We start from the raw sequence: 27,245 nt of genomic DNA, 5'->3' as shown, positions 1-27,245 counted from the left end.
TCAGACTGTAAAGCTGCACAAACATTGAGGTATTACAGAAAATGTGAGCTTACATGACTTCACATACACTTAACTGCTTTCACCAAGGTCATTACATCCTTCCTGCACTGCAAAACACAAAATCTTGCCAAGTATTTTTATTTAGTTTCTAGTGCAAATATCTCGGTACACTTGGAATAAGACAAACCTAACTTACAAGTAACTTTTCAGCAACATATAGGAGCTTGTTTTAAGTCAGTCATTTCTAAATATTGATTAAAAAAGTATTACTTTCACAGGTAGACTGGCAGAAAATATGCTTAAACACCAGTTCTCTGGACCAGCAAGGAGACGTCCCATAACTGGGGGTTCGTCCGGGATAATATTTCTCGTTAAAGAATGGTTGGAGTTTTGTTTTGTGGAGAGTTACAGGCAAATATTACCAAGTATTTTTATCTAGTATCTATTGGAAATATCTTAGTACACTTGCAATAAATCAAAAATAACTTACAAGTAACTTTTCAATGGAAGTAGTACTTTTTTTAAAATCAAAATTAAGGAATTATTTACTTTAAACAAACTCTGTATCTTGCCAAAAAGTTACTTTTAAATAAGGTTTTGTCTTATTTCAAGAGCACTAAGATATTTGCACTAGACAGTGTTTTGCTTTGAATCAGAACTTTTAACTGGTCTGAACGACTTTTCCCAGTCATTCCAGCTGGGAAAAAGGAATCAGAACCAAAGGTCCAGAAGCCCAGTCCAATTCATTAAGATGTGACAAGATCCGGACCACAGTCAGGCAATTCTGCTTAATTTGCTAATGCGGTTTTCTGGTAAAAATGAAAAAAAAAAGGCGTTTAAATTTAAATGCTTAATCAATTTAGATGATATTGTGAATTTTTAATGTTTTTACTTGTAACAGCAGTGTTTTCTGTGTTTTCTTGTTTGTTTTCAAGCAAACAAAATCTTTGGGAGACAGACATTGGGGTGATTAATAATAAAATGTATTCTTGCCTATGTTAATAGTTCAAAGATTTTTTCCTAAATCATCATTTTACTGTCAATAAATCTTCAGTCTGACAAATATAAATATTTTTGATGAAATCACTTCCATCTGATTTGAAATTATGTGACTGATTGCATGAATATGATGGAATATTTATGTACATTAATAAAGTTCAATGTGTCGTATCAACTGCTAAACCTTTCAGAAAAACAGATGCAAAACTGTCCTTTTGTTTTTCTGCCCGACTTCCTAACAAGGCCATCAATAAGAGCAAATTAGTTAATTAGTTCTCTCCTTTGTATCAAATCATTGCAGCATAAGACAAAGTCGCTAGTTGTGGAGAAAATGAAAGTGATCTCAAACAGATCTGGTATTGAACTAATTAATTAAATCCACAGGATGAAGTGGTCAGCATGTGACGGTGTCACTGAGTGGATTAAAATAGATGTGCTTTTTAACACTGAGAATGATGCATGTAGACAAGGCTGACGTTTGATCTCCCAATCAATGGGCGAGGAGTTGATCAAGTCTTAATTGACTTGTTCTGTTAATTCCGCAGAGGGGAGTTGCATTAATTCTCCTGATTAATACACATTTCCCCGAGGGGAACGGCTAGCTACAAGCATGCACTTCACCATGAGAGGCGACACTTTGACACATTAATACTTAGTTTTTGTCTGTAGAGACTTGCTTAAGGATTTAAAATGAATTAACTGGGGTGCTGTGGTGGCGCAGGGGAATAGCACGACCCACGTATTGAGGCCTTAATCCTCATGCCAATGGTCGCAGGTTTGACTCCCGGTCTGGCGACATTTGCCACATGTTTCCCCCCCCCTCATTACTTTCTTTCCTGTCTAACTACCTTCAAATAAAAACCTCTAGAGCCAACAAAACCTTAAAAAAATAAATTAACTCTGTAGTAGAATAATTCAAACTAATATTGAGAATGCTATGGACCTAGATACTCAAACAACAATAAAAACAAGAGGGAGTTGACCTTGATGATCATTAGTGAGAAACATGCGGAGCTCCTTCGCTGTGGTTCGGTCCATAGCAGACTGGACTCGCAGCATGTCCAGCTCCTCTGCTAGGGCAACTCTGCAGAAGAAAAACAACTTTTTACTTATTTCACCTATCAATCTGTGATGAGGATAAGAATATTTTGAATTACAGATGGGATTGTGTAGAGAGTAAGAGAGATAAAAAATATTGAAAGCACGATGTTTTGTTTTCAGAAAGACCATAAAATTATTTTGTATTTTGAGCATCAGGTGAGAGCAGTGATTTTTATGATTTTTAGTTGTTACAGCAAAAAACTCAAATGTTAGAACCGGTGCTTTGAATGACAATGGTTGTAATGCCTCACTGCCACCACATGAGGGCAGTAATGTGCAAAGTTGTTTGCCATTAAGCAGCAAATGTGAACCTTGATTAGTCTAAGGCCCAATACCGATTATAGACTAATATCACGAGTTATATATCAGAATATAGTATTTAATCAGAATTTTATGACTAAATCATTTTTATTGATATTTATTGATGCTTGCATGACTAAAAACTAGAGAAAACAGCAAAAACAACAATTCAATTTACATAACCAGTTTTTAGGCCATTAAACATTCTGTAATGGACTATTATAATAATAAATTAGAATTCTTATTTATATTCTTTATCACAATAAGGATAAACAATAAATCAGGGTAAAGTGGCGCTCTATTGACCAAGTAACCAGTTTAAACTAGCAGAGCAGTGACTGCAGTTATCTGGTCAATGACCAAGGTTATCATAGTTAACCTTAACAAAATAACAGGAAATAATAGAGACATTATTTCCATTAACTGAAATTTAAAAAAAAAAACAATAATTAATGGGGAAAAATTAACTAACTGGAACTATATTGTGTTTATAAAACTAAAACATACTGAAATTAGGGATATAATTTGTTTTTATGTTTATGAGTCAATTTTAAGCCTTTCGATGTGTAAATGATTTTTTTCCCCAGACATCAGCTGTCGCCAAATTATAATCCTTCTTACATTAATCCACAAAAAGGTGACAGAAAACGTTGAGGTAAAACACCAGAGTGGATGTTCAACAATAAATAAATACATTTATTGAAAATGGTATCTTCTGTTGAGTATTCCTTACTCAATTGTTATATTCATAAGCACAATGCAATAATTTGAAGTTTTTGAATTCTGCACTGAAAATTTAACTACAGTATGAAAAAACTTTAATGAAAACCCCAAAACAATTATAACCCTGCTGATCACTGATCTTTAAAAAGCCTACGTTAGAAAATTTTGGCCGATATCAATTAGTTTGTCTGAAAGGTTGCTAAATATTTTGCGACAAAGTTCCTAACTTGGTAATAGTTGGGAGATTACAGCTAACCGCAACATGCAGGCGTGATCTGATGGGCGGTCGGTCATTGGGCCAAAAGGGGACAGTGAATGATTTTTAGAGCTTTGCAGAGGCAGAAAGATCAGTTTCACATGCAAGTATCGGCCGATTTCCACAAAGTTAAAGAAATCTGAGCTGATTTATCATTGCATCCCAAGTTAAAGCACAAACACTTTATGACCTCCACCAAAATCTCCAGATTTAGAAACTTCTCCACATGTTTTCTTGACGGTTTTCCAACACGAAAGAGAAAACAACGACATGACGAGGAAGTCATCTAATTAAAATACTCTTAACTCATCTGAAAATCAAAGTGACAAGCAACATGAAACGGTGAGGAAGCAAAGTAAACTGTGCAATGTGAATGTGTGTGAGTGTTAACAGGGAGGGAAAAAAACCAAGGTGTACCCAATTACCTCTGTGCAATTAGCTTGATTCCTGCTAAAGGCTAATTATGTGGAGCCATGCTCTCGTCTTTGCACTTTCAAGTTATTATTAGGACCCCAACTGTAGTCTTTTGAGGATACACACAGGCCCACGGAGACAACCACACCTGAAACACACACCTAATTTCCCTCCCCTCTGCTCCAGAGAGTCAGAGAAAAACACAAGAATCAAACTCCAGCGATTCTAGTGGCATTCTTCCCGAAGTTAACCTCATTACAAACAGTAGGCCTTTGCTAGGATTGACATCTAGTGATCCATTTGGACTGCAAAAGTTTAATTTTCTTACAGAAATCAAGAGAGTTTTTATACAGTCTGCACAGTCCCGATAATTACCTCAGAGATGTTTCTGCTGTTGCAGAGGGAAGAGAAGTAATAAGTACATTTTAGCCCACACAGTCCAGAGTCCTGATCTTCTGGATGCAGCCTAAATAAGAACACAAATGGCTCTCCCCAGAGAAATGAGGAAGCAGATGGATATGTGTCGCTTCTTTATAGATTTTCCTCCATAAATGAACTCAAGTCGATGAGATGCCGGCACTGCCTTATGTGTCCGGGCTGTTAATGGGACCAGTGAGCTGAAATATGCAGCATGTAGAGAGAGCCTGTTCCATCTCATGTTTCTCTTTTATGCCTTTTCAGATGCTGATAGTATTGATGCTGAACACAAGTCCATGTGCCAAACATTGGGCTGCGCTGAAGGATAAGCACAGTTTCCCCAACAGAACAAAAGATTGAATTTCAGATGGAGTTCATTGGTGCGTGTCGTCACGTTTCCCAACGTCACATTGTGGAGATGGAGCACCACTGCAACCTTATTTACTAACACCTAGATGGAGCAGCGATTGCTTTGCCTGCGAGAGATGGGGAATTAACCAAGACGGAGATGTTCTGAGAATAATACATGCTCCCGAGATGCAAAACGAACAATTAAATATATTAAAAAATCATTACCGTATTTACTGGACTATAAGTGGCAGTTTTTTCATAGTCTGGCTGATCTTGCAATTTATATATGTTTTGTTCCTTTTTCTAGATGCATTTTTTTGAGTGATGCATTAAATGTTAATTCATACTGACAGACATGACCCAAGGATTAAACCATCTAGCTGATATAGCTAGTTGTAGGAAAGACTGCACAGCTGGGTGTTTAAATACTGTGAGGCTCGTTAATGTTGCAGGTATGGCTCCATGTCCTGGTAGTTGCCATGGAGATCAATATATGCTCTGCAGGCGGACCTTTCGGTGCAACCCTTTCAATGAATACAACCGCCTCTTTTGAGATCTTTTGTAATTTGAGTTATAACTATTGGTGTGAAGCAGCGTCTTGTGGTTGGGAACTGAAATACAGTTTACTGCCTAACTGAGTTTCTATGGGCAGATTGTTTTTGTTGATTATATCTAAAATCAAATAATTTAGCTTGGGAAGCTGAAATACTTCAATGCAGTGGAACTTGCACACTATTAGATGCTGTTTGCAAAGCAGCCAATCCAGGAGAGCCATTCATTTTCCTTAGTGGCTGAGATACTGAAGACAGCAGATTTTAGCTTCCAAGATGCCAAGATGGCTTCCACTGTGCATACCAATGCATATTAATTATATTTGGGCTTTGAACTGGCCAAAAAACAAAAGTTTATCTGAACTTCCTATTGTATCTTCACTGCATGGACAAGTGTTTTTTTTAACTCCAGCTGATCTAATGAGTAGTTTCTCATGTCTTAACCACAACATGGTTAAAACCATGTTGTGGTTGTGGATAAGATGTTAGTCTGTGTAAGACGGGTAAAATCATTGGCATCAAGCAGAGAAATATCTATGGAGATGTAGAAACAACTACAGCTGGGTTGAGAACTTGGCAAAGCTTTAATAAAAACTGGAAGGAGAGTGGAGAACCATCATCTTTGAGAAAGAAATGTGGTCAGATTTACCCTCTCACACAGTGATGGGATGATAGTTATTCTTTATTATATATTTTATATTCTCTATGTAAGAATTTGCTTTGATTGCCCATCACTTTGCTACTGTTTCCCCATTGTAGACAATAAAGAATATTTTTATTTTTATGTGAAGCACCCATCATGCAGTGTGTCTAATGTACAAGCATGTGGAGTCAGTGCTGTGATCTGGGGTTGCTGCAGTTGGCCAGGTCAAAGTTCAGCAACAATATGAGGTCAGCTGACTAAATGACGATACTGAATGACCAGATTATTTCATCAATGGATGTTTTCTTCCATGATGACACGGTGATATTAATACAACACAGGATGGAAATAAATCTGGAGACGTTGCAGAAGCTTATGGAGACAACGCCACAGAAAATGTGATTTATACTCAAGATTAAAGGCAGTACAATTAAATATTACAATGGATGATCTTTATTGTTTTTTCTGTGCTGGTGACCTTTATTTTGGCCAAGCAGTGTATTCAAATATGCAGTTATAAGTGTTTTTAAATGGAGTTTCAAGTATTCCCATATTTTATATATTCTACTAATAATTATGTACAATTTTAATGTATTAAGCATAAAAAAATCTGATCTGTTTACAAAAATTAAACATTTAATCAGGTAGCGGTTTTTTAAATTGAGTATACTGGGCCCAGCGTTTTGTTTTTGAGCTGTGCCTTTTAAAATCACTTTCAGACACACTGAACCTTAGACCATAATTACTTTCTATGAATAAAGATTTTTCTTTCTTTGACATGCCAACTGTTTTTAAAGTAATTAATGAGGGGAAAAAAACTCACTTTACTAATTAAAAAACATGCATAAATCATTCTGTTTGTGTTTGAGCATGTGCACAAATGTGTCCCTCCTTCAGCTAATCCCTGGTCCAAAGGGGCAAAAGACTCTCATTACCTCCAACACCTTTTAGCAAATCAAGATGAAAAGAAACGAAATGGTGGAATACGGCGGACATTAGGGCAAACTTTATTAGACTTAATTAGAGTCAACGTCGCTTATTGGGGAGGTTCACATCCATAATGGTCACTCTGTGCAGAGGAGCAGTGCAAATGATCTCAAAGGCTTTTTTCCCCCAGTAATCGCTATCTAACCCGCGCTTTGATGTCGTCTGAGTGTAGCATCTTCAGTCTGAGGGTGCGCTGCGTGTGTTTATTCTGTTTATGGAGCCTAAATAAGCCCTGCCTCTTTTCACCAACAGACCTTTAACAACAATTAGCAAGCATGGACATGGAGCGCCACAGACAGAAGCATAATGAGGTGGATAAGGAGATTCCCCTGCAACTTTTCTCACCCATTCTGCCCAGAGTTACCAGGAATGGCATAAAGAAAATATTCACTGGAGCTTATATTTATTTAGGGGGGGCTTTTTTCTCTAAAGGTACAGGCAAAGCAAAAAGATATTCAACTAGAAGCAGCTTAAAATGTGTAAAGTGATAAATCAGGGTAATATATGATCTAACAAGAATAATAATTATAAGAAGATTGTTCTCAGTAATGCTTGGATTTGCTGGTTAAGTGGAAAAACTATTTTCTCATAGCTAGTTGTGGTAATCAAACCAGAACAGTAACATGTCAACAAAAATGTTATGCCTTCAGTTTCAGACATTATCTCTGCGATTTACCAAAGATAATCTAACAATGGATTTTGAAATCTGATCAGATTCTTTCAGATTTACTAGAAGCTGAAGTGAAACTACATTGTTCATTATGAGTGGTGGCAAATTTAAAACACCAGAAAACATCTTATCCCTCTCCAGTTACAGTCGCCATGTGACCGTTTGCTGAAGTGAAGGAAGCTATTGCATGAGGATTTGATTAAGATTTGTTGAAACTCTTATTTTGAAGTATTAAAGGAAATAGTTCTCAAGTTGACCATTATGTTGACAGAATCAACAAATAAAAACCAACTTTAGATCATTCTGTTAAAAGTATGATTGGCATGCATTAAGAAAAAGAAAACAAAAACAAAAAATGAAAAAAGCAGAAAAAGGAGAGAGAAAAAGGTCCCAACAGTTTGGTCTGTTGAATGTAACTCACCACAATCCATCACCACTCATGATATCATTGGTGGGTAGAAGACATAACACAAACAACCGAGAAGCAAATAATTTGTAAGCACAGAGGAGATTTCTGGAGTCTCCTTCATGTCTAAAATACGTGTAACGCTTCTGATGTGCTCTGGTTCTGAAAAGTGCATGTCTACTGGAATTAAGGGTGTGGAGTTTCCTATGTTCATCTGTGTCAGGATGCGGTACACAGCGTTTGCTGTGAGGTTGTCATTCCATTGTTTTTTTGTTTTTTCATTTTTAAGGATCAACTAGCTGATAAATCTGTCTGATAAATAATTTTAAATGTTAAAAGTTCTTCCAAGTGATCAATTAATAGAAACATTAATCAAAATATATGTCAAGCTCATAATAGAAATTACTATCTGTCAATATTCTCTGATTCAGAAGTTGCTGAAACTTAAGTCTCAAGTTCAGCAACATGAATTCTTGATTTTTGGCTTTATGCTGTCAAAAACATGGTCATTTTGAATAATTATCAGGAACCTCCCACATAGAAGTATGGCAGCTTCACATACTGGTTATGTTTAAAATCCAAATTATGAAGCAAATCTTTATTTATTTCTTTTACCAGGATGGTTTGCAGATTAGTCAGACTGAAATCACTGCAGAGTAGTTTAAGGCTCAGGAATTTATATATCAACATAAATGTGCCATTAAAATGAGTCAGAAGCATGTTGCCTTCTCTGAGGCAGCTTTGTGTCATTAAATTAAGCTGCAGGGGGGCTTGTAGATCAACCATAAAAGCAGATTTGTTTCACCTTCCTCAATCTTTTCACAACTTTCTCCTAACACAGTGGGAGACCTATTGGGCAGGAATCATCAGAGCCATATTCATACTGGGTCATCTGAGCATGTAAACAGTGTTTTACACGTGCAGTTTATGCAGAAGGTGAAAGGACACATCTGTGAGTCATAACATGATGATGAAGAACAAAAACGAGAGTTTAAAGAGAGACTTTAAACTAAAAAAAAGTCACTCCCCATTAAAAGCCCTGAATTTTTCATTATCCATTAGGTAATTAGTGGATCATTGCTAACACTTGTCCAGCCTAACCTTCACAAGCAATTATTATGGAACAGTTGATGGAAAAACAAGCTTTAAATGTGAGTTTTCTGTCAAACTACTTGCTTTTTCTGAACTATATTTGTTTTTGCTGTTCGGACTCATTGCTTCCACTTTAAAAAATAAAATAAGGTCAATTGGGAGGAGCAATACAGTTTAATAGCTTGGTTAACAATGGTTTATCCCATAACCTTGCTACAGATAAAAATGTCAGCGTAGAAAAGAGGCTGTGTGTGTGAAAACGCATGCCCTGGGATGAAGAGTTTTCCAAAGCACAAGTTTAAAGATTTCAGCTAAGTTTACTTTGCACCAGCCACCCGGGTAAGGAGAGGTCCCTGGGCCAGGAATAGAGGAAATGAAGTGGAGCTGGGCAGAGGCACATAAAGGGAATCAACAGCAACCCCGGCGGACTTCCCTACTCCACGTCTAGGAAAGAGGCCAGACACTCTGCGGCCCCTTGTGGCTTTCTCTGCAGGTCAGATCCAAGGACCCTGCAGGTCTGCAGTAGTATGTTCACCCCTACGCACCCCGCCCTCAGCCCGTCTACGGCTCGGCTCTGCGCTGCTCTGGTCGCGGCCAGGCAGGAAGGCGGATGGACATCCCTTAACAGGCAGCATTGGCGGCACTAGAGCTGCTAGCCTTGTAATTAGCTCGGACAGCTCAGGCTTGGAGAGAGGCAGCCGGGCTAGATCATAATGAGCTCAGCTGGGATTAGGAGGACAGGGCAGTGGGGGTGAGCAGAGGGGAGGGCAGCGAGAGAGAGGGGTGGGGGAGCAAGTACCAGAACCCTGGCCTCAACCGGCTGCAGCATCACAGAGGGCCAGAGGGAGGCAACTGAGCAGACGAGGAGAAAACGGGGAAGAAGAGGGTACAGAGGCACAGGATGGAGTCGGGGCGACGCGCTGGGAGGTGAAGGTGAAAAGAAGAAGGGAGAAGAAGACAGCAGCTTTAGGCGAAGCTTTCTGGAGCGGTCGGGTTTGAGATAGAGCTACAGATTCTGGATCAAGAACACAAAGGCTGAAAATGTCTGCAGACAGAGTGAAGATAAAAACAGGAGTAGAGGCTTAAGGAAAAGAACATCCAAACACAACGAGAATGCATCTGGTACAATGAAAAGACTGACTCATTCAGTCTGTCAGTGTGGAATAAATAGTTTCAGATTGTCCACAATCCTCTGCAGATCATGAACACCTGAACAATGATATGCCTTTTGTGTTCTACATAAAGACCGCCAACATGTCTGCAGACTGGTCCTGCAGCTCTTTACCTAGACTGTGGGTTTCCACCGTCAGCAAGTCTCAAAATGGGATTGTAAAGTTCTTTGCACCAGCAACCATAATCAATTTCTATTTATTAGGATTTTACTTTAAAGATCAAGACAAAGTAGTTTTTAATGTTCTTAAAACATGGGCTTCATTTTGTTTGTGTAAATGTCATCCCCAAAATAAAACCACAGATTCATAAGTTATCAAATCACTTAACAGGTTCCCCTGGCTTTAGACATTTGCTGTTAAAAATAGCTTATTAACAAAGACCACCATAACTCTGGACAACTATTTTGTGGAGTCCTCAAATCTGGTCTTTGTGGAAGAGGGTCCAAACTGCAGCTGTTGAAATAAAAGGTACAAGAAGCCACATTGGCAAGCCATGCAGGGCAGCGCTTGTCAGTCCTCATCCTCAGAACTACAGCAGAAACGATTCCTCAAATGATTCGAGTATCTCGGTTACTAATATTCCTCGAGGAAAATTTATCTGCCTTGAAGTTTTGTTAAATTGTGTTTTATTATGTAGCGCACCGTGTTCCGCCCGGATCATTATTTGTGGAGGGCAGCGCTCTTACTTCAGTCTATGAGTTGGTGTGAAGTGCTAGCAGCATGATGTTGCATTGTGCGGCGTTTTGCCAGGGTTTGTGGGACAAATAAGGATTGTTGAACTTTGCGGTGCGATGGTTGGACTACGGCAGCTCTGATTCCTCGGATAATCGTAAAAATATTCTATAGAGTACTCGATTACTAAAATATTCTTTTACAACAGCCCTACTCAGGTTATGTTTCTTTTCTCAAAAATAAAATCACAAAACAATCGCGAAGTTCTGGTGGGACTGGCTTGTCAGAAAATTGATACAGCTCATCAACCCTGCATCACCAGCATTATACTTATGCTTTTCTTTCCAGCAGCAACAAGAAAACTGCTCACAGTTGACTATTTTATAGCTTAAAAGAGCCAAAATCAAAGAATCTGACTTGAAATCATGTAAACAGATACACCCCATTTAGTCAGATTACATCTGAGTCACAAGAAAACTGCAGCTCTAATTGCTATTTGATTCTAAGGTGCTGAAAACAAACATTCAGATTTCTATTTGTGAAAATATTCTAAACAATTAAACTTTTTCCTTCCAGCTCACCATTTTACATTAATATGAGCTGCTCTGTCAAACAAAATCCCTAAGAAATAAACAAAAGTTTGTCGTTGCAACTTGACAAAATGTGAAAAGTTCAAGAGTGAAAACTATTTTTGTCTGACTTCTGGGAATCCAGCATTACAAATGAAGTTCATGAGGCTCATGGATTCATTGCTGCTGCTTTCTGCTGATGTTTACAGACAACATGCATGATGTGAAGCTAGGAAAGGTAAGAAAATAACACGTGTGTGTGAGGCATGGGCGTGCAGGGGTGGGCGTGTGTGTGTGCAAATTTGGGAACTTCATTGCAGTGCTGCCAGTGATTTTGAATGCAGGTCACTTACTTTTCAGCGGTGAGTTTTCTGTTGAGGTTTTTCATGTAGGCCAGCTCGTTCCACACAGCGTCACTGTTCTCTTGTCGAAGCTGCCACGGCTCTGGGCGCTGTTTCCTTCCACCTGACCTACACACACACACAAACACACACAGCATGTAAGGGGATGCATGAGAAACTGTAGAGACAAGCAAATGCTGAGATAAAAACTGAACAACTCCACTCGCACACACACGTACAACGCAAACGTATGACAAGGGAAAATCGTTGGTACTGTACATCACCTTGCTGCCGTTGGCAACCCACATGGGGGTAATGAGGCTCCCTCTGTTTTTGTTATTCAGCCATATTTAGCGGTATTCAAATGAGCAGCCTTGACTTTGACACTTCATGTACACATCTGTGTGTGTTGGTTTAAAGCTCAGGGCACTGCCCGTGTGGCAGGGCAGTGGAGCATTCCCTGTGCACCATGCAAATGTAAATAGTGGCAAAAACACACTCGCAAACGAGGTCATTCGAATGTCTACACCTCACTTATGAATACTTAATGACACTTTGAGCTCAGTAGCTGCTGCCTCAGTTGAATTCCCCCCTCTCCTCCCCATATACACACACATCCACGCCCCCCCACACACACACGCACGCCCTGCTCGGCCCCAACTGCATCCAACTCATCAATCAGCCTAAGCGCAACATATTCAATTCCAATTAGGCTTTCATTTACAAACTGAAACAGGAGTTAGTGAGAAATCCACAAATTGCAAAAGAAGCTGATGAGAAGACGTTCCTCTCCATCTCACACTCATACGACAGTCTCCCATTTTCACTCAATCAATGTGATAGAGGTGTGGAAATGGATTGTGGGGGTCACAAAGCTCTGTTTCCTGCGGTCGTTATTGGCGATGAGGACGCCTTCACGCTATGCTAATACTAGTTAAGCCCGGGTACCTGGGAGTTAGAGGCTGCAGTAGAATGGCAAATGTTTTCATTTAATACTGCAACTGCCCCTGTGAGCAATTTGAAGCTACAGGACGGCTCTGCGGTGTGTAAGTGTGATTATGGTGTGTATGCACAGTTTTTCACAGTCAAACGTTGGGGAATGTTTTTCTTATGGAATGAATTTCTAATGTGACGTTTGACATAGAAAGTACACAAAGTCAGTGAAAACACAAGAAATTCGCAGACAACAGAAAACAAGCCCGATAGGAAGCTGTGAAAAAGGCTGAAATGTGTCGCATTGGTGCCAGTTCATATTGAGTTGTTTAGTCCTAACTAATCCTGTATAAAAACTCTCATTACCAAAGTATTCCAAAAAGCATCTCATGGGCCTGTAGAGGCCATAATCCAGAAGAGAAATCACATAATTTCATCATCAACTACTTGTTTTCTGGATGAGGAGTCAAAACAAGAACCAGAGAAGATGTTCAAGAGCCAAGGACCAACAAGACCAACAATAAGACTCAATTGTTTAAGAAAAAACACACTAGAAATGCCTGCAACTAGTTTATCCAGGAGACTTCTTTACGCTGTAATTATCAAAGGTCAGTAAGCGTGTTCAAGACTTAATCTCTTTGTCATTCCTCTTTATTACACATATGTTTGTTTGGTTTTAATTATGAGAATGGCCATTTTGTGAGGATTTTATGTGAACAGCCTCATTAGAAAGACATTTACAAAGAAACCCATTGATGGGGGATAGAGCTTTAAAAGTATCAAGACCACCTGCTGTTGTGAAAGTAAATGATAATTTACTCACAGCTCTGTTTTAATTCTTTCTGTGTGACTTCTAATGGAACAACTGCAGTTATTAGGGAATAAGCACAAAGCATTCCTAACTGATGGTAAATCTGTAGGAACTGTAATTTGTTTACAGTGCGCTTTAAAGCTGTTGAACACAGAGCCAGGAGAGAGCTATCTTTCTCCGGCCGCGGTGCTCGTTCCCTCATGGCCGCCCAGTTTCCATTATTAAGCAGGAGGAGATAGAAAGAACTTTTCCATGCTGCTGCAGCTAATTGCTCTGAAACAGGGGGAATCTGTTTATGGGCGCAACTTTGATCAGTGTGCGGATGCTTTAATAACATTTAATTTTATTTGCTCACCCCCATCATCCCCAGTCTGATTAAAAAAAAAAAAACTTTTTCCTTCTTTAATATAAATAAGAACTTGATTTTTCTCCTTCATGTTATTTCGAGATATTTGGTGATACAGTAATAGTAAATGGCAGGGTGGTTTCAGTGGGACTGGTCAATTGCACACTGCATGCATGCTGATAAGACCATTGGTATTATTCTGATTTCCTAGTATGTGTTTCCAGGCTGGTAACTGTGGTTACTCATGTTGTCAAAGCAGATATATTTCTGCATTTTAAAAAACAAATACCTGCACAGGTTTAGGAATTGTGAAGTATCAAATACCTTCAAGAGGATTTCTCATCAAGGTGTGTGGCTGATGTTGATTGTTTCCATTCGCATGGGTCAAAATTGGGTCAAAAATTTGGAGTAAGTCCACAGGAATTGGGAAGTTTGAAAAAGTAAAACATCCAGCTACAACACGGAAAACATCAAAACTTCAGGATAGAAAACTCAAAGCCAAAATGAAATAAAACGAGAACAAAGAGGCAGAAACAGCAAACGAGATGGATTTCCAACTTACTGCAGGTACAAATTTCTGCAATGAAAATCCAGAAGTAGACGAGGGACTAAACGCCGAGGCAAAATAAGCAGAGCAGAACTGAGGCGCACATCCATCTTTACTCATCTGCTCAGTAGTTAAGGCATGTTACCAAGCTGACTGTAGTTGATTACCAAAAAAACTATGATGCAAAATCACCAGAAACTCAGAAACTGAACAGGGCTGCTGCTGAATACATCTGTATGGAGCAGATATACGTACATCTACACTTAAAAAAAGCAATTTCTCAATTAACAGCACAACCTAATCAAGGAACATACCTTCATATATTCAGTTAAACCCAAAAACACTTTTTTCACCCAGAAGGGAAATTAAATGTTGTCAAAACTCATATCATCCAAGTATTTTCAGAATTGTTGTGGATGGTGATGCTGTGGGGAGAAAGGATCTCCAGTAGCAGTCAGTCCTGCAATGAATCTAAAGAGGCCTCTGACTGAAGGCGGTTACTGTATGACAGGCTCATGGCGGTCACAGACAGCTAAATTTCTGGGCAGCGGAGATGATATTCCACAGTAACATGTTCTGGATTACACCATCTGCTAATCCACCTCATTTGCTTTTGTCACTCCTCTTTAAATCTGCCTGATTGTGCGGTTAGGAAGTCAATCAGAGACATTGAAGTCTTGTTCCTCTCTCTGGTTTTTGGTCCTGCTCTTCCTCTATGAAGCCTCGTTTTCAACTCTTCTGGGTTTAGGGGTCAGAGTTCAGGTATTATTAAGATGCAAAGCACCTGCCTCCAGTTGTAAACAAAAAACAACAACAACAAAAAAACACCTCGTCACAGTTACGAATCTTAACTGTCAGAAGCTAAAAAGAGAACGGAAGAAACATTTCTAAATAAATAGGAAATAACTGTCAAAAATAAAACGCCTTAACCAAAGAAATGATTAACCAAAGTCTTCAAACAAAACAATCAGAACAAACGTTTCAGAGCTATTCAAACATGCTAATTATTATGCATTTACTACTTACTGCTTTTACCAAGTGAAGAAAATGAAAATATAATATTTTTTAATCAGAACTCTAAGTATTTGTCTTGAAAATAAAAATGTTATCAAACCTTCTTTTTAGTCTTTGTATCAGCTTTGCAGTTTTAGTACCGTATTAACGGTTAGTTCTGATAAAGTCTCCATAACTGGGTTGCTGAAGAGTAATGAGTAAATCCATTTGTCAAATATAGAGAGGCCTAACTATCTGCTGAAACCTTCCCACAAGCGACAGCAGCAACAGTTTCTACTTTCAGTCCTGCACAGAACAAAAAGGGGAACAAAATCAACTCTTGAGCCTCTTTCCAAAAAGGCAACAGCACAGCAGGGAAGCTACAGGAAGATCCCTAACAAGCTCAAAATGCAATGAGACTGTGTGCCGATCCCCACTGACTTGTTAGGGCCCTGATTTCCTCACACTAATGGGAGTTTTTAAATCATTTTCTATTGTCTCTCATTCAGGCTAGCATCACCCCAGTGGGTTTAATGGCTGTTTAAGAATGTGGCTTAATGCCAAATGAATGCCAAGATCATAACACGGAGTGAGTGGCTGCTGCCATGGAAGGTTCTGACTGAAAAGGGCAAAGCTGCCAAATATATCAATATCACGTCAAAGCAGTTTGGAAATACAGAAACACTGACAGCAAACCCCAAAACCTTCCATACACATAAATAAAAAACACAGAGAAAAGTAATGTTTTACTTTCACTTCATCAGAGATAATGTTCACTCTTAACCATTTCTGTGATAACCTGCTAAAACGTGCAGCGGCAGTGTTCCTGGTGTTGACGTTCCCCCTACGTCTCCGTCTCAGACACATGCTAAGAGCTGCAGTGAGCCAACATGAGCCGAGTCAAGCCCAGGGCTGAACGTGCTTCTCTCGCTGGCTGCACTTTCACACGGGCTCACATTGCACCGCTGTTTTCTTTAATTAACCCGGAGAGAAAACAGCTGACAAAGTTAACACTTGGCTCCCTTGTGGCCACCAAATATACACATCTTTACCTACACTTTAAATGGTCTCTGTGACGACGGGTTGCAGGGAGAGAAAAAAAAAAGAAAAAAAAGTGATAAAAGACATGGAGACAAAAGAGAAAATGAGACCATATGTTAATGACATTTTGCAGAATATTTTCCACTTTTGTGTAAAATAAATCCTGTGGTTCCTGCTGGAGATAACAGGTTGAAGCAGGAAATGGTCGTCTACCCTCTTTCCCCCGCCCTCCGCAGGCCTTCTCAAACACCTTGCACCCCCAGGACTAGACACCTCCAGCCTCTGGCTCTCACATCTTAATGAACGCTGAGGGAGGAGAGACGCAGAAGCACACATACGCTCGGCACAAAACGCACCAAATTGACTGGCCTTAAAACCTCTGAGCTTTTCAAAGGCAAGAGGAAGAATTCCTCCTACTTTCCTAAATCCAGCACTCCAGTCTTGTCAGACAGCATGTGGAGAGAAATGGGCCCTAAGACAATTTGTGAAGGTTTCAGGGAGCTTTCAGCATGAGGTAGAATGAGTTAGGTGTTTCTGCTGGGTTGAACCAGAAGTCATGCTTGTTGCATTGTGTTGGGACCAGTGTTAATGTTTCTGTCACCTCTGGGTAATGAGGCCTTCCAGATGCTGAGGTGAACTTCGTACTCACAAGCCATGTGATTTCTCCATCTCCTTCATCTGGTCTCGGATGGTCTTATAGTTGGTTTGGACCAGGCACAGACGTTCACGGCGTTTATCGTGAGCTTTCCTTAGCTCCTCGTTCTCGCCGATCTGCAAACAGAAAGGACAAAATATTCTGCTGCTTTCAGGAAGATAAAAAGAGCAAAGGTGGCTTAGCTTTCAATTTGAAACATGTACAGGAACTCTGGGAAGCATTTAACTATTTTACAACTTGGCTCATTTCAACCACAAACAGGAATTTAATGTCACAGAGCAACAATAAGTAGCTCTAAAGTCCAAAGAAAATTAGACTCTTTCTTCGCTGTCTATGTCTTGTTTGACCAAAAACACATAAAGCCAATTACAAAGTCTGCCTTTTGTCACCTGAAGAACATTTCCAAGATTAAAGGACTGAAGTCGCAGCAAGATCTAAAGAAAGTCAGCTATGTATTTTTCTTTAGTTGCATTGATTACTGCAATATTGTCTTTACAGGTCTGCCTGAAGAATCAATCAGACAGCTGCTGCTGATCCAGAATGTATGTGAATGCCAAGCGAACCAAAGACCACTCCAAAAGCAAGAAGTGGACTATAACGTAAGGTAATATGGGTAAATGCAATCAAAATAAAGGCACCAGACTAACACTGGCGGAAGATATGGCTCATGGTTGTACAGGAAATGTCAGAAATCCTCCAGCTGCTAAAATCTAATGCCACTACATTTTTGTTTAGATTTCCTGATGAAGGAAGTTGTGCTCAGTGTCTTCTTCAGAGGCTTTTCTGTCGTTTTCTTGAATGGTTCTTGGTGCAGCGCCCCCACAGGCGAGAAGAGGAACAGGTTGCTGTAGTGCAGTATAAAGTAAAATGCAGCAGCTGAAAATATAACAAATGTTGCAGTTTTCATGCCCAATTGAACTGATTCTTCCAAACTATCGTTTAAGAGGGTTTTAAGCAGAGGAACTAAAACAAGGCTGGTATACACACTTTAAACAATCAGAGAAATGTAGTGGAGTTACAAGCTGATGCCCTGGAAGGGCAGCGGTTCTGATGCTGACATTGTTGTTGACAGCTATTAAAATCGCTCCAAGTTCGGGCTCCTGCGCTGCAGAAGGAGCGTGAGAAGACAACGTATGGATTTTTCTTGTCAGCGTTCCCTCTCCTCCCCATCACGCTGACCTTAACAACGAGGGCAACTGAGAAAATACTTTCAGCCTACATGACAGAGCTGAGGGGAGAGTAAAAGAGCGGGGAAAGTCGGCTCATAAAAGTGGAGGAAAGAGTAAGACGGAAAACAGAGAAATTAGAAACGGAAGAGGGAGAGAGAAAAGGAAAAGTGAGTGGAGGAGTGCAGGACAGGTTTCTGCTTGAGTGGCCAGGGCTGGCGAGAGTTGTCGAGAGCTTTCTGAAGGGGAAGGAGCTTGTTTACTGCTGATATGACACGGCTACCCTGCAGAGAGGGAAATGCAAGCCCTCAGCCCTGTTATTATTAACAAGGACAAAGAGAACAGAGAGAGCACACAAACATGCGCCGGACACACAACAACATGCAATGTGCATCTACGCTGACAATGTGACAAGTATGGATTTTCCCCCAGTGTGGATTATTCACAAAGGACATCTGCCCCCCCTGCTCTCAAAAACAAGGCTCTAATGAAAGGGGCCAGGCCGGAGCACTGCAGGGTAGGGAGTAAGCGAGTGGCAGGGCATTAGCCACATCATGGCTTCCCAGGCTCCTAACAGAACTCCCCCGGGCCGCTGCGCTCTGGTCATCAGACCCTCGCCCTCCGATCGATACACACCCGTGGACGATCAAGCCGAAAAATAATTACACTCAAACAAGTACTTTTCACTTTAAACTGAACTGAAGGGAAGGAGACATAAAAAAACAAAGCCAGTGTTAAGAGAAATGTTTGTTTGTCTCCTGTTAATAACCGGGGTCGACGTGTCGGCGCTCGGATCAGATGCGAAAAGGCATTCTGTAGATGAGAAATGTGAAACGAGCCGACACGATACCAGCTAAAAGGACAAAACCTCTTAATCCCACCCTGAACTAATGCCCTCATTAATGCGGTTACATTTTTCTGTGCATGCCTTCACTAAACGCTCTTCAACTGGTGGACAAGTAAATGGCACCATTAACCAAGACAGTCATGCATGCTGGCTGAATTTACATCGGGCATTAGCTGTCTGCTGGTGATGTAATTCAGGTGCTTCTCATCTGACAAGGAAATGATGCCTGATGTATTTCTGAGGATTGTGCTCAGAGCAAAGACGACCTTTGTTTAATCAGTCAGTCACTGGCCAGCTGAGAAGGTGAAGAGGATGAGGAACCAAAGAGTTGAAATAAAAATAGGGAAATGTCCTGTGCTGCAATTACAAGTACGAAAATCAAACTGTTAGACTGTAAAAGACAAAAACTGAGCATAACAGTTGATGAGAGGAAGAACTGAAGGTTAAGAAACCAATAATTTGCTAACGGAGGATAAAAACATACTGCTGCTTCTACTTTCACTGAACGAGCTTTTCTCTTGTCATCTCCCTGCCTAAACACACCGTCACTCTGGACAAGGGCTGAAACAATTAATCGGATTAATTGTGATTAATCGATTATTGAAATAATCGCAGACTAATTTAATAAATTATTAATTGTTAACTGGAGTTTGCGGACTCTGGAACATTCCATTTACTGAAATCACTAATTAAACCAAAACTGTATGAAAATATATAAATTTTGCATTTAAGACAAGAAAAAATCCTCTGTAAATATGTTCTACCGAGGATTAATCAAGTGTCAGTTTTAGCTTCACCTGATTCAAATTCTATAAAAACAAATCTTTTAATCACCTTTCACTATCCAGTTATCAACTGTTTAATCCAGAAACCAATCACCAGATCAGCCTTACACTGTATTGATGTTAAGATAAGCAGCAACAGCTCAGTTTTGCACATGCTTATGCAGATTTTGCGTGAATTTCTGCAATCGTGGAATAAAACACTTTGGTTGTAAACAGATAAAAGCAGCTTTTATTTGATTGATAGAATAATATTTAAGCACACAACAGCTAGATATGGGTAATTATTACATTGTTTAAAATTTATCATGAAAAATATCTTGTTCTGACAAGATTTTGATTTGTTGTAAATAAATTCTAATTAATGTTTAAAAAATGGACTAGAAGGTTATTTTTACAAAGTTTTCCAAAGTTTTTTCAGTGAAAGCATCAATATATCAGTAAAGTCAAAAATATGATAAAATAAAATCTCTATATGCAGCTTAGAAATATAAAAAAATCATACTTGTTTAAGTATGCGACGTCCTGAAAATAAGCTTATTTCAAATAGGAATATTTTCAAGAGCAACTTTTTGTTTGTGGGGTCTGAATTCTGTCAAAAGATTTTTTAATAATTTAAAATTTAATTTAATTTAATCTTTTTATCATTATCACAACAGCATTCTAAAATATTGTGATAAAAGTCCATGTTGCGCCACCCTAACGACAGTTTTCATGAAGGTTTCTTTATTGTCGCCCTGAAACATGGAAAACCAACCTGTTTAAAGAGCTGCTTTCAACCCATAATCAGTGGAACATTGACCCACACATTTAATGTGTATTGACCATTTTGAGACAAAATGTAATGTTACTAGTTTCTCAAGCTGGTGACTGGCTTTTTTATGGCTTTTTATTTTTATGTTTTTGTGATGTAAAGCACTTTGAATTGCCTTGTCGCTAAAACGTGCTTTACAAATAAACTTCATTGATTAAAAAAACACCACATAAGAAGCTACGGCGGGCCAGATTTGGCCCTCATGCCTCGAGTTTGACACATGTGGCCTAAAAGCAACAGGGTCAACCTCACTTCCTCACTAAAAAGACAAGTTGTGTCGATTCGTCGCTCATAGTCGCTCTCTGAATCCATCTGAAGCTAAGCTAGGAGCGACTCTGAGAATAGGGCTCCGTTCTTTCTGGCAGAACAGTTAAAGCTCTGGGACCGGTGGTGAACTGCGCTTTTCAAGTCCTGCCACAAAGTCTGGATGGGAAAAGGAGGAGTGAACGCTCTCAGTCAATGACTTGATGCATTCTGGTGAGTTTCCTTAGCTCACTGGTAACAAAGATCCTAAAATAGTTTTTGTTTTTTTTATAATTCCCTGCTATGTGTCAACACAGTGCTGGTTCATCCCCTGCGTTTAGGAGCGCTTTAATGCCTCCGGACTTTTTGCACAGAGCTGCTTGTGCTAAAATATTTAGTCAGTGGTTACCTTGAGTTGCAGCAGCTCCTCCAGGTCTCGAATTCTTTGTTCTGCTTCGATCCTCCTCCCACTTCCCAACCCTACGCTGCCGGCTGGGGACAGAGACCTGGACCGCTGCACAGGTGCACCCTGGGAGAAGGCGAGCACAGGAAGCAGTGAGCTGAAAACTTCACTTACAAAGACATCCACCAACCCATGCAGCAATTAACATGTGTGGAAACGCTGAGTGAATGCCAATAACAGAATCATCTGCGTTCATCCCGTTCCCTTCTCACCTCAAGGAAAAGGCGAACATCGCCCGGCGCCCGTAACGCACACGCACAAACAAACACGCTGCCAGAGGAGCGAGGGGAGCCGGTGCAGCAGTCGGAGCACATCTGTGTGTGTGTCTGCGTGTTTGGAGGCAGCAGTTGCAAGCTGAGAGTGCCGAAGGTTTCTCCCTGCAACTGGCTAATGAGTATGTTCATTTCCATTTACATTGTTTCTTTGACAATAATGATGTCCCATTAGGGGAGACTAAAGGGGCTATAGATTCCAGAATGTGCTGGGCTTCATTACAAGAGGTAGGCAGGGAGGCCGCTCTAATTGCTCTACGAGGGGCCTCCAGGTTACACTTGATAGGACAACTGGAAGAGCTGCCGATTAGGAGGGGGGGTGCGGTTCACTAGCCAGTCTCTTCTGCAGAAATAAATAAAGAAACAGAGAAGCGCTGGGGCCGTGCTGTACAAAAGCAGTGGGAACAATATGCTAGTGGAATATGAATATGAGAGGATGGGAGGCCCCATGCGGTGCCAAGGAGGGCTGACCAGATGGCAGGCTAAAATATGCAATGCGACTAAATGCCCAACAGTCCTTGGGCAGAAGAGGATGAGGAGCAGAGGAGAAAGTGAGGAGGTTAACGATGAGATTGTGTACAAGTTCAACTCGTCGGCCAGAATCGAGTTTGAATCAACGCTTCAAAGTTCTTAAAGTTACTGAGCAGAAAGAGGAAGTGGATTCTTCATCACCACTGTGTGGTGAAATACAGCGGCCTGCAAACGTTTTCAAACCTCCAAGTTCTTCCAATTTTTCCAAGTTATGCCAACAAATTTCAAAGGAGCAACATTATGTAAAATCGACTTTGAGCTTTACATCATGCCATAATATTATTGCCTCATCAAAAGCACACCTGAAGTGTTGCTTTGATTCTTTCACGCATGTTAAGGAAAACCAATAATCTCCATGGCAACCACTCAGCTGTGCAAAATGCCTGGGTGGACCTAGGCCCACCTTCAAGGTGCAGCAAGCACCTCCTCAGAGCTGCAATTTCCAAGCTTCCTGCCTCACAGAACAGCCCTTCCCCATTCAGCTCCTTCAGACTAGCCAGCAGGAATTAGCAAAAACCTGGTGGTTCTATTACAAACCAACAGAAATAGGTGTATAAATCTGCATTTGAAGAAAAGTGGTTCCGAAAACGTTGACTAGTCCTTTTCCAATACTTAAAGTAAACCTTTCGGCTAAATGTTCAGGCTCATGGTCATGCTGTCTTTCAGCGTTTAACCCCTTAAAGCTCTTGCAATTTGACCCGGCAATGTGTAACATAACATGCATGACATAAAAATGCTCCCTATAGACACAACCACTGACTAAGCTTTTACTGCGACTACCGATATCTGTTTAGATGTGTCTCTCTCCTAGATGAAGCCACTAATGGAGCTACTATTTCTGTTAATGTTTTACTTTTCTTTCAGATAGAAACTACTCCTGGATCTCTTTTGTGTGTATGCCCTGGTCACTCACACTGAACCTGGTTCTGCTTGTACTGTAGGTTTCTTCTTGTTTAAGGGAAGATTTTCTCTCCACTGTTGCTGCAAAGTCAACGACACAATTCCCCTAAAATTTATTTATTTGCAGTTAATGCCTGGCTGTCAATTAATGAATATGTTAGCGCTTGTAAATTGAAGTCAGATTTCTTGTTTTTGTACACAATCCTGGCCAACGAAGCTGTTCTGATTCCATAAATAGAAATCTTTTAAACCAGTTTGAATAATCACCTGAACTTGACTACATTGTTTGATATGGAACGCATGCTACGATTTGGTAAAAGGCTGAACTGACTACAAGTCTAATATGTAACTAAACCCTTATGTATAACAATACTATAAATTGAATTCCTTATTTATGATTCAACAAAGAGAGAAAATTGTAGATTTTAGGTGAAAATTGTCCAAACTGATTTGTTAATAAGTCTGTATTTGTTAAATCAGATGTTAGTGTTTGAGCATTTGTTTTTAAAATATTTTTGTATAACGCTGATTTTCATGTATACATAATGTTTGGGAATGTGCCTGGAAGTTGACTCTGGTGACCTGCAGTGCCAGGTTCTGCGAACATGCCTGTGTGGGTACCAACCATGTGTTCTGACTCGGCCTTAATGACTTCATGCAACCAATTAGCAGATTGATCTGCATATTCCTGACAAGTGGCGGGCCAACTGGCTTAGCCTTCAAGTACAACAGGGAAAACACAGACGCCAGAAAAGAAAATCCAAACCTAATCTTTAAAGAGGACATGACCAATTATAAAGTCTAGGAGAGTTTTTCTGCAGCGTGGTTTTGCGGTGTAAAAAGTCTTTGACCGTGTACAGATATCGTCTGACTTTGCTTTTCAGTTACATGTTTCAGAACAAAGAAGTGTTATTTTCAGACACAGACAACTGGAGTAAATACACAAAACTGTTTTTAAGTAGTGGTGTAAGTTAAGAGCCAACCAGTGTTTATTGGCGTCTTTGCGGAATTGCTTTATTTTAATCAACATTTGAGGGGATTTTGCTTAAAGTCGGCCCATGGCATCTCCATTGGATTTAAAACTTTGACTATACCACTTCCTTTTGTCATTTCTGAAAGAGTGTGGTAGAGAGGAGAATTCATTGTTTCATCTTCTGGTCTGGACCGTCACACTACCACCAACATGTTTGGCATTTTCCAAAAGTTTCACTGTTGCCTCGTCCATCCACAGAATATGTCCCAATAGATTTGTTGGTCATCAAGATATTTTTTGGCAGATTTGAGTTGCCAAATGTTTAAGGCCAACCACTTCTGGGAATGTTCACCATTCGTTTCTTGTGTTCTCCACTTGTGGATAATGGTTCTTACTGTAGTTCACTGGAGTCCCAAAGCCTTAGAAAAAACTTTGTGATCCTTTCCAAACTGATAGATGTCTACTTCATGTTGTCAGACAGGTTCTATTGAACTCATTTTTGATTCATCAGGCCTGCCGGTACTTGACTCAACTTTCCAGAAGTTGAGCTTAATTCAAGCTTTTACCTTCTTATATTGAGAAAGGTTTGCTTCAATGGCCTTTTTTAAGTAAGCCAAGAAAGACCCAGTGCTGCAATATCACAACATCTATATTTCAAACAAAGCAAAAGTACAAATGTTGATTTTTCTACTGTTTTTTAACCAAACATAAAGACTGGACTGTACTGTTCAGTCTTGGAATGTTATTGGATAGGAAATTTGCATTTAATTTCACAAAACATGACCATAACATGGAAAACCTGCCTCTGAAGATCTCTGAGATTCTGTGTACCAGAATAATCAAAAAGTAGTTAGTAAAATGTCTTCTCAATTTTTGTTGTGATTATTGCAATGTCAAGAAAATGTGTACAAATCAAGGTTTCTGCAGGTTGCAGCAACTCAAATTTAAGACTTTTTTACTATGAATGAAATTTAAGACCTACAGTATATCAAGACATTAAATGTACAAACGAAAACCATACATTTTATATATGAGGGTATATTAGCAGGTTGTTAGCTGCAGGATTAACCTACTCAAACTTTTGCTTGACAGAAAAATTCAGCAAGGAAAAAAATACATTTGTACAATATATGAGATTTAATAGTTCTGCAACAGCAAAACTAAAGACCTGGGATCAATATATTTAAAGTCAATGTATTTACATTTTTTGTATAAACTCAAGAGAAAGTATTAGGATTTATGAAAACGTAGCAGGAAATCTCACTAGAATACAATCTCTTCTGATTGAAAGCAGTTACAGCAAATTAAAATATCATCTTTATGCCCGAGTTCCTACAGATCAGATGTGTAGGAATTTCCAGCAGAACCTTTTAGGAGAAGCAGTATCATTATATTTCACATGTAAAAACAAGTAGAGAGGTGCTTCATTTAAGACTTAATGAGGACATGTGAATAAATCAAGCACTTAAGGCCATCCCTTAGTGAGTGAGGCCATCTAGAAACTTGTCCTGCCAAACTTATGAAAGGGATACTGAGAAGATCAAAAGCTTCTCTTTTCGCTCATAATGTTCGGCTGAAGCGGTAAATTAGCTGGTGTCTGAGCCCAAGGCATGCGTGAAACCAGCAGCACACGCCGGCCTGGTCACAGTAGGAGGGGCCTCCGAGTGTGGGTGTGTGTGTGTGTGTGTATGGGGTGTGTGTGTTGGGAAGTCCGGGACAAAGGTTGTCCTGGGCTGGATCTGATGAATCACATGGCTCTGTCTTAACAGACCGTTCTCTTTCCATCCCTCCGCTATGGCTTTGATCTAATCTGAGCAAATGGAGTGGCATGCTCACCCACGTGTTGTCTTTGCTGTAATTGCCGGTGGTGTTCGTTGGCCTACCTGCAGTCTTTTCACACTGCTGGGGGATCGCTGAGGGAAATGTCTGTCCTCTGGCCCTGGATCTGAACTCTGAGTGGAGGCCCGATCAGACAGAGCAGCGGCGAATTGCTGGAAGAAAAAAGAGGCTGTGACCTTTATATTAGCAAAACAAACATTCAGACAAGCAGTTTCAACTTGTCTTTAATAAAAAATTAAATACTATATTTTACTACTTGTGGAAACTGGAAAATAAAACAAAGGCTGAGAGAAATATGTATAATTCCTGGATCACATGGTAAGATTTTTGTCCCGATTTTTCACTTCCGACATTCTTTAAATCGCTCTGATTATTGTGACGGTAATAAAGATAATCTTTAGAGATTTTCCTGCTGTGTCTTAAAAGTGATCTGGTCCACTCAGAACAGCATAAGGACCGATTCAATATAAAATCGGGGCTTATCAATATGTTGGGTTGTCTTGGTGTGTTTCCCAGGAATGCAGCCTGTTGAATGTGACACGCAGCCAATCAGAAAGCAAGGTGATGGAAACCTTGAGGTGTCGTCCTCCTCCTCTTCTTGGATCAAACCATTTCACAGAGCTCTGTCCAAAGTGTTGTGTGATTGGTCAGAAATCTGTGGGCATGTTTGATGCTGAAATATGTTCGGACATGTCAATATTTCACTTCAACTACTCCACTTCCACTATCTATGACTATCTGTGACCCAGACAGCAACAAAAAACTGGTTAGCATCTAGACTTTTGTACCCTTATAGGTCTACTCTGGTGTAAGAGGAAATACAATTTATGGCATAACTGTGTGACCCGTGTAGCGTAAATTCAAAGTCAATTTGATTAAATCAACAAACAACAGGGAAAAGACATAGGTTGCTTTCCAAGCTAGCTACTTCCAGGTTGAGTAAAAACTGTTGCCTATCAGCCACAAGTAAGTGTGCTACTTTGAGTCTGGTGAGAGCACCTTCACCAGAGTTTATTGCTGCAACTGCCCCACCATGCTGCTCAATTTGGTTTAAAAAAAGATTGGGCTGCATAAAAAAAAATCTAACAAGTTGTGTTTGTTGTAAATGTTTGAAAAAGTTTGTATATTTTTTAAAACATTTTTTACGTTTATTCATGCTCAGGTCCCTCTTGAAAATGAGATCCAGATCTCAGCGGGGTTTACCTGATTAAATAAAGGAATATGAAATAGAGTCTGTACGCCATCACCTAGAAATATTAACATCTGTTTTTTCTTAAGCGTTTGATTTTTTAAAAAAAGTGTGAAAGCCATAAACAAAAATGTGCATTGCCGTCAGCAACACATCAAAATAAAAGTTTGTAGACAAACAAAGGCATTCATAACGCGCTATAGTTGGTCGTGAAGAAAGCTGTGCAGGATGTCATC

General features: G+C 39.8%; 1 protein-coding gene across 2 annotated transcripts in view; it reads right to left on the bottom strand.

Moving 5' to 3' along the window:
* Positions 1-27,245, bottom strand: part of cntln (centlein, centrosomal protein) — a 111,626-nt gene that overhangs the window by 59,123 nt on the left and 25,258 nt on the right. For both annotated transcript variants that reach the window (XM_028019169.1, XM_028019168.1), the window contains 5 exons: positions 25,865-25,972; positions 21,252-21,371; positions 16,985-17,106; positions 11,677-11,793; positions 1,983-2,083 (listed from right to left, as the gene is read on the bottom strand). In XM_028019169.1, the coding sequence (XP_027874970.1) occupies positions 1,983-2,083; positions 11,677-11,793; positions 16,985-17,106; positions 21,252-21,371; positions 25,865-25,972 (568 nt within the window). The remainder of the gene's footprint in view (positions 1-1,982; positions 2,084-11,676; positions 11,794-16,984; positions 17,107-21,251; positions 21,372-25,864; positions 25,973-27,245) is intronic.

This window comes from Xiphophorus couchianus, chromosome 5 (assembly GCF_001444195.1).
Source record: "Xiphophorus couchianus chromosome 5, X_couchianus-1.0, whole genome shotgun sequence".
Classification (NCBI taxonomy): domain Eukaryota; kingdom Metazoa; phylum Chordata; class Actinopteri; order Cyprinodontiformes; family Poeciliidae; genus Xiphophorus; species Xiphophorus couchianus.
This window is presented reverse-complemented; position numbering and strand designations above follow the sequence as displayed.